Below are 13412 nucleotides of genomic sequence, written 5' to 3'. Positions count from 1 at the left end.
AGATTGAACATGTGAAATCAAGTTGGTCCCCTATTTGATGATGTTGGTTCGGCTGTTTTTAGTGTATATGTTAGTCATATTTGTGTCTTAAGTTCTTAGTTATTGGGCCTAAACTTGTTTAATGTTTTATTTGTTTTATTTGTCTAGGTGTCCCATCATTAGTTAGGGGCATTCTAGTCCATTCATTTAAAATTATTTTATAATCATCTATATAAGATTGTAGGGCCGACTGAAGTGTGTATGCTGCCTTTCTCAAGACTTCTCTTCTTCTTCTTCTTCTTCTTCTTCTTCTTCTAAACATGGTATCTGAGCACTACTCCGTCTGTCTGGTTACAACTGCCACCTTTTCTGTTCTTCTCTATTCCTTTTTTTCCTCTCTCTCTCTCTCTTATTTTGGTCGCTGTGAAGAAACCCTATGGTTGACTGTAGAACACAACAAGGTCTGTATCTAGGGTTTCCCTTGGTTGTAGGGCCCAAGGGGAGTTTGTTCCAGAAACCGATGCCCTACCAGACACCTTGCAACAGGTAGTAGCCATTCGGCTGCTAAGAGAGATCTGTGTGGAACAGATCTAGGTGGAAGGACTGACTTCGACAGTCCTAGTACAGATTGTAAGGGTGATCTCAGTCTACGACAGCATAAATCAAAGCCCAGCCTAGTCTAGAAGAGTTCAACACAGTATAGAAGCAGATTGTTCTTGGTTTCAGACCTGTTACAAGGGTTTCTTAGACCTGCAACAGCTTCGGTAAGTCTGAAATAGTGTTCTTTGTACTGAGTTTTCAATTGTGATCACTGTAAGAGGAAGGAAATGTCTTCAATATCGGGAGAAGTGTCTTCTAGGGATAATAGAACTGGTGGGAGGTCTCTTAATCTGGAAAATCCAAATCTGCACAGTTTGCATATCATCAATGTATTGTTGGATGAATATAACTTCAGAGAATGGTCTGTTTCAGCCATGCTCTTCATTACTTCCAGGAACTTACGGGTTATTTAGATAGACAGAAGAAGGAACCTGTAGTGGATAGTGCGGAGTATGCAGCATGGCGTAAGGAAAATGCTACTGTTATGTCCTGGCTGCTTGCTTCGATGACTCCAAGAGTGGCCAAGACTGTTCAACACTTTTCTACTGCTGCTAAGATTTGGGAGAAAGTCTCTAAAACTTATGGACATAGAAAGAACAATGCCAGGATTTATAGGCTGAACCAAGACATTGTTGCATTGAGACAAGGAGATATGACAGTTGCAACGTATTTTGCAACCCTAGAAGGACTATGGGAAGAACTTGATCATCATCTTATTCTTGATTGGGAGAATGCAAAAGACAAGGAGAGGCATGACAAACAAATTGAAGAGGGTAGAGCCTTTAAGTTCTTGGCTGGTTTAGACCCAATGTATGAGAGCATAAGGTCTCAAATTCTGGGAAGGGATGAAATGCTAGATTTACACCATGTCTATTATCTAGTAAGGAATGAAGAGGTTAGGAGGGAAGAGATGCAAGTTGACACTCAAATACAGCCAACTGAACAGCCTGTTGAGCATTCAGTCCTGATTTCTTCAAACCAAAAGCGGAGCAAGCATTTCAGACAAGAGGCATCTTAAGTGCTCTCATTGTGGTAGTGAAAGGCATGCAAAAGAGACTTGTTGAGTTCTTTATCCTCGTCTGAAACCAGCTGCGTTAAGGAAAGACAAGATGCCCCAGAAGAATCAAGCAGCAATTGGGAACCATGTTACTAGTCAGTGGTGATAGCTCGAAGAACACATCTACAGTTGCATCTTCTCCCATGGGACAGACTGCTAATTCCTCCACATCCGAGTCCTTGGGTTTCACTGCCGATGAGGTAGAGGTCTATAGTCGAGCCCTAACCTGTCTAAGGACTAATTCCCTTGCTTCCACCTCTCTTGCTAGATCAAGTATTGTCTCTGCTTATAGCACAACTAGTTTTGTAGACTCTACTTCTTGGATTATTGATTCCGGTGCAACTGACCACATGACACACATGTCCTCTTTATTTTATTCTTACCAGTTGATGTTTGGCCAAGATAAAATGAGAGTTGCTGACGGTTCCCTCTCCACATCTCTGGGAAAGGGGGGGGGGTGACCTAAACAAGAACCTCTCTCTTAAATCTGTTCTACATGTTCCAAATCTTACTTCCAATCTCTTATCTGTTTCGAAGCTTACCAGGAATTTAAACTGTAGCGTAACTTTCTTTCCTACTCATTGTGTCTTTTAGGACAGATTGACGAAGAGAACGATTGGGAGTGGTCATGAGTGTGGAGGTCTCTACTATTTTGATGCAGACATAAGTTCGACCTTACAATCATCTGCTATCGGTAGTTAGAATAATGATGAGTCAATAGCTAGGTTACACTTGTGGCATGCTAGGCTAGGTCATTAACCTTTTTCATCATTGCAAGGGCTGTTTTCTGAATTATTCAAGGGTATTTCAAGTCAAAGTTTAGTTTGTGAAGTGTGTCAGTTGTCAAAACAATGTAGAACTCTTTATCCAATTTCTAGTAATGAAATTCAATCTCCTTTTGATTTGGTCCATTCTGATGTTTGGGGCCTTTCACCCCTTGTTTCTGTGGATGGCTTTCGTTACTTTATCAGTTTTATTAATCACTACTCACGATGCACATGGATCTACTTGTTAAAAGGACGTGATGAAGTGCCGTGGTTATTGGGGCCCTTCACCCCTTGTTTCTGTGGATGGCTTTCGTTACTTTATCAGTTTTATTAATCACTACTCACGATGCATATGGATCTACTTGTTAAAAGGACGTGATGAAGTGCCATGGATAACCACGGCATTTTGTAAAATGATTGAAACTCAATTTGACAAGAAGATTAAGCAATTCCGTTCCGACAATGCTGCTGAATATTTTGAAAGATCTTTGAACCTGTTCATGGAAGATGCTGGCATGCTACATCAGTCATCTTGTGCTAGTACCCCTCAACAGAATGGGGTTGCTGAGCGCAAAAATAGACACTTATTGGAGACCGCTTGAGCTTTATTATTTCAGCACAAGGTTCCCAAGCACTACTGGTCTCAAGCAGTCCTTATCGATCATATCTGATAAATCGAATGCCATCCAAGGTGTTGGGTATGAAATCTCCTTTCTCTGTCCTTTGTCCTAATCTTCCAGATTTTCCTCTTCCACCTAGAGTCTTTGGTTGTGTATGTTTTATACATGTAAATGATCCAAAGAAGACCAAGTTGGATCCTAAGGCTACGAAATGAATCTTTCTTGGGTACTCTCCTACACAGAAAGGTTACAAGTGTTATGATCCCGTCACCAAGAAGAAATACATCACAAAAGATGTTGTATTTTTTTGAGTCTCACTCCTATTTTCATTCTTCCCAGAATCCTCTTCAGGGGGAGACTAGTGGGATGGAAGATGATTCTTCTTTCCCCTCCTTTATTGTGCCTCTTTTTGCCTCGGGCCTTCCATCTTCTCCTCCTGATCCTCCTAGTTGTAGCATCCCAGGTGAACCTAGTGAGACTCCCATTGCACCTATTACCACTCTTGATGCTACAGATGTAACTGAGGACACTAGTAAGCAACAAAAAGATATAAGAATCACCTACAACAGAAGGAGAAAAGACCCTCTAACTCATGGCAGCAATCAATCGGACTTAGATCAATCTGCCTCATCAGCTCTAGGTAATCCTATCACTCATACTTCTGATTCAGATCTCCCTATTGCTCTTCGTAAGTCTACTCGTTCTTGTACTATCCGACACCCCATTGCTGAATATGTTTCTTACTCACGTTTATCTCCTCGTTATTATTCCTTTGTGTCTGCTCTCTCCTCCGTGCATGTTCCTACTAGGTACTCACAGACAGTGTTTGATCCAAGATGAAAAGAGGCTATGAATGAAGAAATGAAAGCCTTAATGAAAGCAAGGACTTGGGAATTAGTGGATCTACCAGAAGGGAAGAGCACTGAGGGATGCAAGTGGGTGTTCACTGTAAAGCATAGGGAGGACGGGTCCATTGAAAGATACAAGGCCAGACTTGTGGCAAAGGGGTTTATTCAAAAGGAAGGGATTGACTACAAAGAGACCTTTGCTCCAGCCGCGAAGCTCAACACAATCCGAGTCTTATTGTCATTAGCTGCAAATTTCTCATGGGAGCTACATCAGTTGGATGTGAAGAACACTTTTCTAAATGGTGATCTATGTGAAGAGGTATTCATGGATCCTCCACCAGGTTATGGCTTTGATGGGAAAGTATGTAAACTGAGGAAAGCATTATATGGCCTTAAGTAGTTTCCTCGGGCTTGGTTTGAGAGACTTTGTGGGGCCATGAAGAGAGTGGGATACACTCAAAGTGGTGTAGATCATACTTTGTTCATAATGAAACAGAATAGCCGACTTACGGTACCCATCGTCTATGTGGATGATATGGTGATTATAGGGGATGATCTGGAAGAGATAAAAAGATTAAAGGAGTTCTTGGCTTCTGAGATTGAGATCAAAGACTTGGGCCATCTGAGATACTTCATTGGAATTGAAGTTGCTAGGTCACAACAGGGCATCTATATATGTCAACGGAAGTATGTCCTTGACCTTCTAGGGGAGATAGGTATGATGGGGTGTATACCAGCAGATACTCCAATAGAACAGAACCATGGTCTATAGGAATCAGTTGGAGATGACTACCTTGATAAAGAAAGATACCAAAAACTAGTAGGGAAGTTGATATATCTGTCTCTCACTCGACCAGATATTGCGTATGCTGTACATGTTGTCAGCCAATTCATGCACTCTCCAAAGATTCCTCATATGAGAGCAGTGGAAAGAATTCTTCGGTACTTGAAGACTTGCCCAGGAAAAGGAATTCTATTCAAAAAATACAATAAAATTGAAATTGAAGCGTATACTGATGCAGATTGGGCTGGCTCTGTTGGCGACATGAAGTCTACTTCTGGGTATTGCACGTTTGTTGGAGGAAATCTGGTTACATGGTGAAGTAAAAAGCAGAATGTGGTTGCTAGATCAAGTGCAGAGGCTGAATATCGAGCTATGGCTCATGGTGTTGCTGAACTACGGTGGCTTAGAACCCTTCTTGTTGAGCTTGGGGTAAAGGTTGAGTGTCCACTCAGGCTGTACTGTGACAACAAGGCTGCCATCAACATTGCAAATAACCCAGTGCAACATGATAGGACGAAGCATATTGAGATTGACCGACACTTCATTAGAGAAAGAATCGTTTAAGGAGAACTCTGCATTCCTTATACTCCTTCCTAGATGCAGATTGCAGATGTGTTAACTAAAGGACTAGCTTCAACGAAGTTCTCAGACTTACTTGGCAAGCTAAACATGACTGACATCCATGCTTAGCTTGAGGGGGAGTGTTGGTTCGGCTGTTTTTAGTGTATATGTTAGTCATATTTGTGTCTTAAGTTCTTAGTTATTGGGCCTAAACTTGTTTAATGTTTTATTTGTTTTATTTGTCAAGGTGTCCCATCACTAATCAGGGGCATTCTAGTCCATTCATGTAACATTATTTTATAATGATATATATAAGATTGTAGGGCCGGCTGAAGTGTGTATGCCGCCTTTCTCAAGACTTCCTCTCTTCTTCTTCTTCTTCTTTGGCTACTGTGTTCCAGCAAACAGATGAGATGTTCAAATAGGCCACTTGATCCCTTATGGCATAAATATGTGGGTTCGTTTAGAAAAAAACTTTTTATTTCTCCTAATTTGGCAACCTTTTCCCATTCTAATTACTTCTCTCTCATTGTTAGAAGTAGAAGGCTATTATCATTTGCTGGGTAACATGGGAAGAGAGGAACAACAGAATTTTCTTGGAAAAAAGGAAGTGATTGATAGTATCAAGGTGAAAATAGCCCATTGGGTAAAACCCTTGGATTGCTTTCAAGTCTTTTCAGACGCTAACATTCTAAGAACATGGTCCGAAGTATCACAGTCTTTGAGAGTAAGAGATAAAGTAAGGCTGGAGTGGAAACCACCAGAAGGCAATAAAATAAAGCTGAATTTTGATGGGTGCTCCTGTGGAAATCCAGACATCTTAGGAATAGAAGGAGTATTAAGAAACTTTGACAGGAGGATATTGGGTATGTTCTTAGGACCGATTGGCAACGGAAACTTGCTGAAGGATGAACTATTGGCATTACTACAAGGGTTAAAGCTAGTTAAACAACTAGGATGCAGACATGTTGAAGTTGAAGGGGACTCAAAAGTAGTAATTTCATGGGCAACAAATAGCAGCCACACCCCATGGACGTTTAAAAATGTGATTAGGGAAGTGGAGAAGATTGCAAAGGAGGTTGAGGCTGAATTTAAATGGGTCTGAAGAAGTGCAAATGGGTTAGCTGATGGATTAGCAAAACAGGGGGCATTGAGACAACAATTATTTTGGGCTACACTGTAATGAGGGGTGAATAGAGTGATTAAAGGGGATCAACAGTCCCATCGTCAAGTTGTATAAACTGCTTACAATCTGAATTTTAACAAAATACATATTTACTGATAAAAAAGGCTATTATCATTTGCTCCTTTTTATTTTTTTGGTAACGGTATTACTCTTGTCATTTGTTCTTTTTTTGAGAATAATATTAGTCAAGAACTGTTTTACTAAAAAGGAGTCCCATCTTGGTTGGTTTGGGGAAGCAGTCTGAATTAACTGTGGCCAGAGTCATTGATGGTAGTGGAAATCAAGGTTGTGGTAAGAAAGGATTCATTTGTAAATTGGATCTTGAAAAGGCCTATGATTTGGTGGATTGGGAGTTTCTATTAGAGGTTATGCGAAATGGTGGATTTGGGGACAAGTGGTGTAGTTGGATCTTTGGGTGTATCAGTACTCGTCACTACTCTATTCTGGTAAATGGTACGGTGAGGGACTTTTTTTCTAGTTTGCAGGGGTGTCAGACAAGGGGATCCACTTTCACCCTTCCTCTTTACCTTAGTAGCTGATGTGATTAGTTGGATCATTACTAAGGCTGACAACGAAGATGCCATTAGGGGTTGGAGAATAGTGAGACACCAAGTCCCCGTCACCCACCTTCAGTTTGCAGACGACCTAATGATTTTTTGTGAAGGAGGTCTTAGTGAAAAAGTAGCAAACCTAAAGGAGCTAATAAAAGGATTTGAAAGTGTCTCTAATTTGAGAATAAATCTGGAAAAGAGTTGCATAGCAGGTATAAATTTGGAGGTAGGGGAGGTCGAGGCTATTGCGGAGTGTCTTGAGTGTTCCACCTCTGCTTGGCCTATGTCATATTTAGGGCTTCCTTTAGGGGCAAATCCTAGGGAGAGTAGATTTTGGACCCCAGTGTTAGAAAAGTTTGAGAAGAGATTAGTCTCATGGAAGAGGAACTATATCTCTTTAGGAGGGAGAATTACCCTAATAAGAGCTACCTTGGCTAACTTACCTATCTATTATTTGTCTATCTTTAGGATACCGGTTAGGGAAGCTAGGAAACTGGAGAAGTTGATGAGAGACTTCTTATGGGAGCCAGGACAAGAAAAAAAGGATCACTTGGTTAATTGGGAAATTGTGTGCATAAGTAAAGAAGAGGGGGGCTTAGGAATTGGGAGGGTAACTAGAAAGAATCAAGCTCTGTTAGGGAAATGGTTGTGGAGATGGCCTTTGGAAAGAGAGAGATTGTGGCATGAGGTGGTGGGAAGCATTTATGGGAGGTCAGAGAATGGATGGGATGCTGGTGTATCGAGGCAAGCTAACCTAGTAGCACCTTGGAAGGCTATTCACAACACCCTTTCTCAATTCCTCAATTTTATCAGGTATGAAGTTTGTTCTGGAAACTCTATCCTTTTTTGGGAGGATATTTGGGTAGGAGACTCACCGTTAAATGATTTGTTCCCTTCGCTTTTTTCTATTTCTTTGTACAAAAAAGAGGTGGTCTCAAAATTTGTCTCACCTTTGGGAACTCCCTTAGATCCTCCTTGGGATTTTGGGTTTCGTAGAGAACTTAGGGATGCTGAAATTGAGTCTCTTTCTATTTTGCTTGGTTGTTTTAATCAGGTTTGTTTGGATCCCTCCAAGCCAGATAAGAGGGTTTGGACTCCTAGACCCAATGGAACCTTCACTTGTGCTTCTTTCTTCAAGTCCATCTCTCAACTTTCTACTCACCAAACCTTTCCGTCAAAAGAAATTTGGTGTAGGCCAGTTCCCCCAAAAATTATGGCTTTTTGTTGGGAAGTTTTCCATGGGAAAGTAAACACTTTAGACAACCTACAAAAGAGAAGACCTTTTTTCTGTATTTTTCCTAATTGGTGTATCCTCTGTAGAGCTCACGATGAGGATTGTTACCATCTATTAGTATCCTGTCCCTTTTCTGCGGACCTTTGGGCTTGGCTACTTTCGTTGTTTGGGGGTAGTTGGAGTCTACCAGCAGAAGTTTACATGCTCTTCAACCATTCTACCTTTTATTGGCCTACAAGAATAGGGAGAATTATGTGGAGATGTGCTCGGGCTGCCTTGACTTGGACTCTTTGGGAAGAAAGGAATCTCAGAATTTTTCAAGAAAAGGAACAACCAAGGTTTGAAAGACTGTGTGTTAAACAGGGCAATACATTGGCTGAAGACCTTGGAAATCTCTCATCAATTCTCCTTTAATGACATTTGGAGAAATTGGTCAACAGTAGCAAGGTGTTCATCTTTAAAGGACAAATCAATTACAAGCTGGTCTCCTCCACCCGGAGGCTCAATAATGTTGAACTTTGATGGAAGCAACATGAGTAATCCAGGATTATCCGGAGTGGGAGGTGCTTTGAGAAATGAGAAGGGAGAGATTTTGTTGCTCTACTCAGGTCCCTTAGGAATTGGGAATTCCATCAGGGCAGAACTTTTAGCTGCTATACAAGGGGTCCAATTTGCAAACCAGCTGGGGGTACAACACCTAATAATTGAGGGGGATTCCAAAGTGGTGGTGGGTTGGTTGAAAAATTCTGAAGAGGCTATGTGGCGATACAAGAATGAAATGAAGAAATTTAGTTGGTTGACAAGGAATATGTTGGTCACTGTACAGTGGGTGGGGAGATCAGCAAATACCTTGTCAGATGTGTTAGCTAAGCAAGGGGTAAATAGGGAAGAATTATTTTGGGCTCAGTTGTGATTCTTGTTTTTCTTTCCTAGTTTATTTGTAAGTTTCAAGGAGGGGCTGCAGCTTGTGCCTCTCATTGGGATGATGTATGAACTCACTCTAATTTGCTTATGAATCAATAAACTTGTTATTATTCATAAAAAAAAATCAAGGTTGTGGTAAACTGGCAGGGAAGGCATTGGTGAACATAGCTGTTTCCAAGTAACTTGGGGGGGGGGGTCAATGTCATTAGGGTAGTTATTATTATTATTATTATTTTTGTCTTGGTGGGAGATATTATTACTCTGAGTAATTTGTGTGAGTTCATTTTGTTGTTAGCATTCTTGTCGATGGTGGTGCTTTCTAGTTTCTCCTTTTGGTCTTTGATGGGATTGGAGTCCAGGGCTTTTGATTGGTTTAGCACAGGGCCAGTTGATGTTTTCATGGGTTTTGTTTTTCTTTTCCTTTCTTTGTCTGTGCCCCTTTCTTCATATCTCTTATTATTTGGTTTTTAGTAAATTCTTGTTATTGATAAAAAAGGAACTTAACAATCAAAGACCATTTGAATAATCAATTTAGGTTACAATTTTTTTCTCCTAAATTATTTCTAATCAAATTTTGTCTTTTCTTTCTTCCTTCATTTTCTTTTCAATAGAAGGGTGGTTGAAAGCATTGTTTTTTTTTTCTTTTTTATATATATATATGCAAGGATAACTTCACATTGAAACATGAAAAAATAGATATACAAGCAAAGCCACCATTAACTCAGCAGAAAATTCCTGGATCTAGAACTCCCTAAAAGAGATGCTGCAGAATGATGAAAAAAGGTGATACCATGCATACTCACTACAGCCCGTCTTACATGCACCTGCTCCATTAATGGGGCCTGATCAAAGTGCATAAGCAAGCAAAGCCATAAAGGTGAACAAGATGCTGGCTCAAACCAGGAAGAAGATAAAAAATCTTCAAATTTTCTTTTTATTATAATCCTCAAATGTAAAATAAAAACACTCTTGATAAAGTAAAGCACTCCAATGACCCGTTTTTTCTTCTGTTCTATTCTCGCACACCACTTCATGATCTATTCTCTTAGGTTTGCACCTTGGATCATGGTTTTCTTGGTTGTAGGTTCCAAGAAAAACTTTAAAATTTTAGATGTCCTTCTGATTACAGGACCAAAATCTACTTAATGGAACATATACACAACTCTGATAAAATAGGAAATAATGAAGTAGGAGCAGAATTAAGAAGAGGGAGAAATAAAATAGATGATAGAGTAGTAGTAGAGGGTAAATAGGAAAGAGGAAAAGGAGTTGGAGATGTCAATTTTAGTTTGTTTGGACTTTCCTTTTGGCTTTAAGCAAATTGTAATCTGGGAAAAAGAAAATTTTGGTCATGGATCAGGTAGAGGTCTAGCTTAAAGGTAATATTTAAAATATTACTTTGGAGTTTGAATTGTGTGCCTTGTTCTGCAATTCATAATCTATGACTAACCTCATAGTTTTTGCTAAGGCTAATAGAATGCCTGAAATCCATTAATTCTTTTTAGCTTTTGTCTTCAGATGATGAGCGACTCAACAAATGTGCTATCACCTGGAAGGACCATTAGTGAGGCAGTTGTAGCAGATGCATTATTAAGACATATTTCAGCTGCTAAAGGAAGAGTTATTACTACACAGTTTGCATCTAACATACATCGTCTTGGTAGTGTAAAAGCTGCAGCTGATTTAACTGGCCGGAAGTTGGTAATTGTTCATCGGTTCTCTTAATTCATTTTCTAATGTATCTTTTTTATTGATATTCTAATGAATCTTTTGTTTCTTTCTTCATATTCTTTTTTTTTCCTTATTGACGTTAGCATGCACCTTTGGAATTGTGAAGAAAAAGAGTGTCTATGCTCTATGGAAGTTTTACCATACTTGAATTGTGTAACAGGTATTTGTCGGCATGTCTTTAAGGACATACTTGGATGCTGCCTGGAAGGATGGAAAAGCACCAATTGATCCATCAACTCTGGTAAGAACAGTACTTAATTGATTATCATCTTGGTTTTAGGCGACTTGGAGATTATTCATCTATTCTTTTATTAGCAAAAGAGGGATTCTTAATAGAAGTAATAAGAACAAGTTTCTGTGTGTATGCAATTTGATTAGATAGCACTGCTTTTTGTAGAGAAATAAGCATGTAATGGACATGGATGTTATTGTACTTTCATTGTTTTTTGTATGAAGGAAATAATAAGGGGGATGAATGGGCTGACATGAGCTAATTCTCTCTTTTCCAAATCATTTTTTCTTCCACTCTCCTCTTTTTTCTCTTCCCTTCTTTTCTTAATTTTTTTTCCACTTCTCAGATTGCAAGTTTCAGTTGCACCTTTATCCTTGGGGGGTCAGTGAGGGCAGTTGAATGCACTGATTTAATAGATTTTATTTGGATTTAATTGATCATTCCAGTGTTTGGTAGGCCATTATTGTAATCATATGACATTATGCAAAAAAAAAAAAAAACATGTCTTATAATTCTCCCTTCCTCTACCTCATGTATCATTTCTTACACAGGTGAAGGTGGAAGATATTGATGCGTATGCTCCGAAAGATTTGCTAATTGTTACTACAGGCTCACAGGTAAGATAATACATGAACTCAGATCACAATAATTATTCATATCATTAAAAATATCCTACTGTAGCATCCATCCGGCATATGACTGTGTATTGTGTCAGGCAGAACCTCGTGCTGCCCTGAACCTTGCATCATATGGAAGTAGTCATTCCCTCAAATTGAACAAGGAGGATGTGATTTTATATTCAGCTAAGGTAAAAGTTCTTTCTAGTATGGCAAAACTCAAAGCTGTAGTTTTTCTTGGTCTCTTTTGACTCTCTTGTTTGGATCTATGGGCAATTTAGTCTTTTCTCTTGTTGAAATGACACTCTTGTTTGTCCTATTCTATAATTTAAGTAACTGTACTTATTGTTAGCAATCTATAAGTACCACAGGCCTGCTAGGTGGGATAGATTTTAAATCTCCACCAAACAGGATAGTAGATTTCTTCTCTCCCACCTGCGATATCTCAAGCTCTCATCTCTGTTCTTAGATTCGTTCTAAGTTTCTGTTTTATTAATCTGAACCTTATTTACATAATGAAACACTAACAAAACGAAAACAACAAATGATGGTGTTGGAATGGATGGAACACAGAACACAGACCATCTAGATTCCCTACTGTTAGCTAGTGTTGCTGACCCAGGAATCCTAGAGAAAGTCAGGAGATGCTTTTTTGGGTCTGGAGGCTAACTTTTGTCAACTCTAAACATGTTGTCCTTACCTTTGTTATTGCAACAGTTGATGCCTTTTATCCCTTTCTTTTGATAATTAATGTTGCAAGAAGCTCGTGCAAAAATGAAGACTATTAGCCTGAGCCCTTAACTGCTGATTAGTTTATGTAACAGAGCATATAATATCCACCACTTAATTGGTTCCATTTAGGAGATTATCTAGGTTAAGGGCTTAAGGCAGGGATCAAAATATCGATCAAGGTTCAAAATATTGATACGCCCGATACGCCGGTAGGGGCATATTGGCGATATTGATACTCTTTTTTTTACTTTTTTTTATTTTTTTTTTCAAAACCGGTTCACGGGGGCTGGTTTAAGGCTCCTCCACCCCCTGAATCGGTCAGAACCCCGATACACCCTCTGTAGGGGCATATCGGGGAGCTCTCGGAACGATACGTGTCGATACTTTGAACCTTGATATCGATAGACTGATACCCAAAATTGGGTATTGGTGTATCAATACAGATTGATACTCATGCTTCATTCTGTCTTGTTTTATTTTATTTTTTATTTTAACAGTGTGAGAGGGATGTCTTCCATTACCCAACATTTGAAAAACCCCAAAGTCCCTTGTCTTGGTGTATCCATGAGTCTCCATGGTCACCGATTTGGAATGATACTCCAACTATATTTTGTGTTTGTATTCTGATTCAAGAAGAAGAAATTTAGAGTAGGGCGGCTTAACTCTATCCAGCCCATCAAACTGATATTTATATTAGGGCAACATTAAAACACATAAGATTACAACTTTACCCCCCACCCATCAGTAAGGGATGAAGTAACATAAAATAAGGAAGCCCAAGCCCATTAACACTTAATAACAGAAGTATAGCCCAATAAGAAATAGGAAGACAGAACACAAATGAGCCGAGGCCCACATTGTCAAGTCCCATACCATATTTTTTTTATCAGAAACAATTACTTTCATTAGAGATAAATTAAAACTGAAATACAGAAGTCAATCCTTATTAGAAAAGGTTGATCCAATAAACATCAAATATTACAGCACTG

The 13412-nt window shown here is 39.3% G+C and overlaps 1 protein-coding gene across 4 annotated transcripts in view; it reads left to right on the top strand.

The window, feature by feature from the left end:
* Positions 1 to 13412, top strand: part of EMB2746 (RNA-metabolising metallo-beta-lactamase family protein) — a 32580-nt gene that overhangs the window by 7495 nt on the left and 11673 nt on the right. For all 4 annotated transcript variants that reach the window (XM_088974933.1, XM_088974932.1, XM_088974935.1 and 1 more), the window contains exons 7-10: positions 10630 to 10812; positions 11003 to 11083; positions 11626 to 11691; positions 11790 to 11882. In XM_088974933.1, the coding sequence (XP_088831059.1) occupies positions 10630 to 10812; positions 11003 to 11083; positions 11626 to 11691; positions 11790 to 11882 (423 nt within the window). The remainder of the gene's footprint in view (positions 1 to 10629; positions 10813 to 11002; positions 11084 to 11625; positions 11692 to 11789; positions 11883 to 13412) is intronic.

The sequence above is a fragment of the Nelumbo lutea genome, chromosome 3 (assembly GCF_056320005.1).
Source record: "Nelumbo lutea isolate HS-2025 chromosome 3, American lotus-T2T, whole genome shotgun sequence".
NCBI lineage: Eukaryota > Viridiplantae > Streptophyta > Magnoliopsida > Proteales > Nelumbonaceae > Nelumbo > Nelumbo lutea.
Note: the sequence above shows the minus strand (reverse complement) of the source record. Positions and strands in the feature narration are given on the sequence as shown.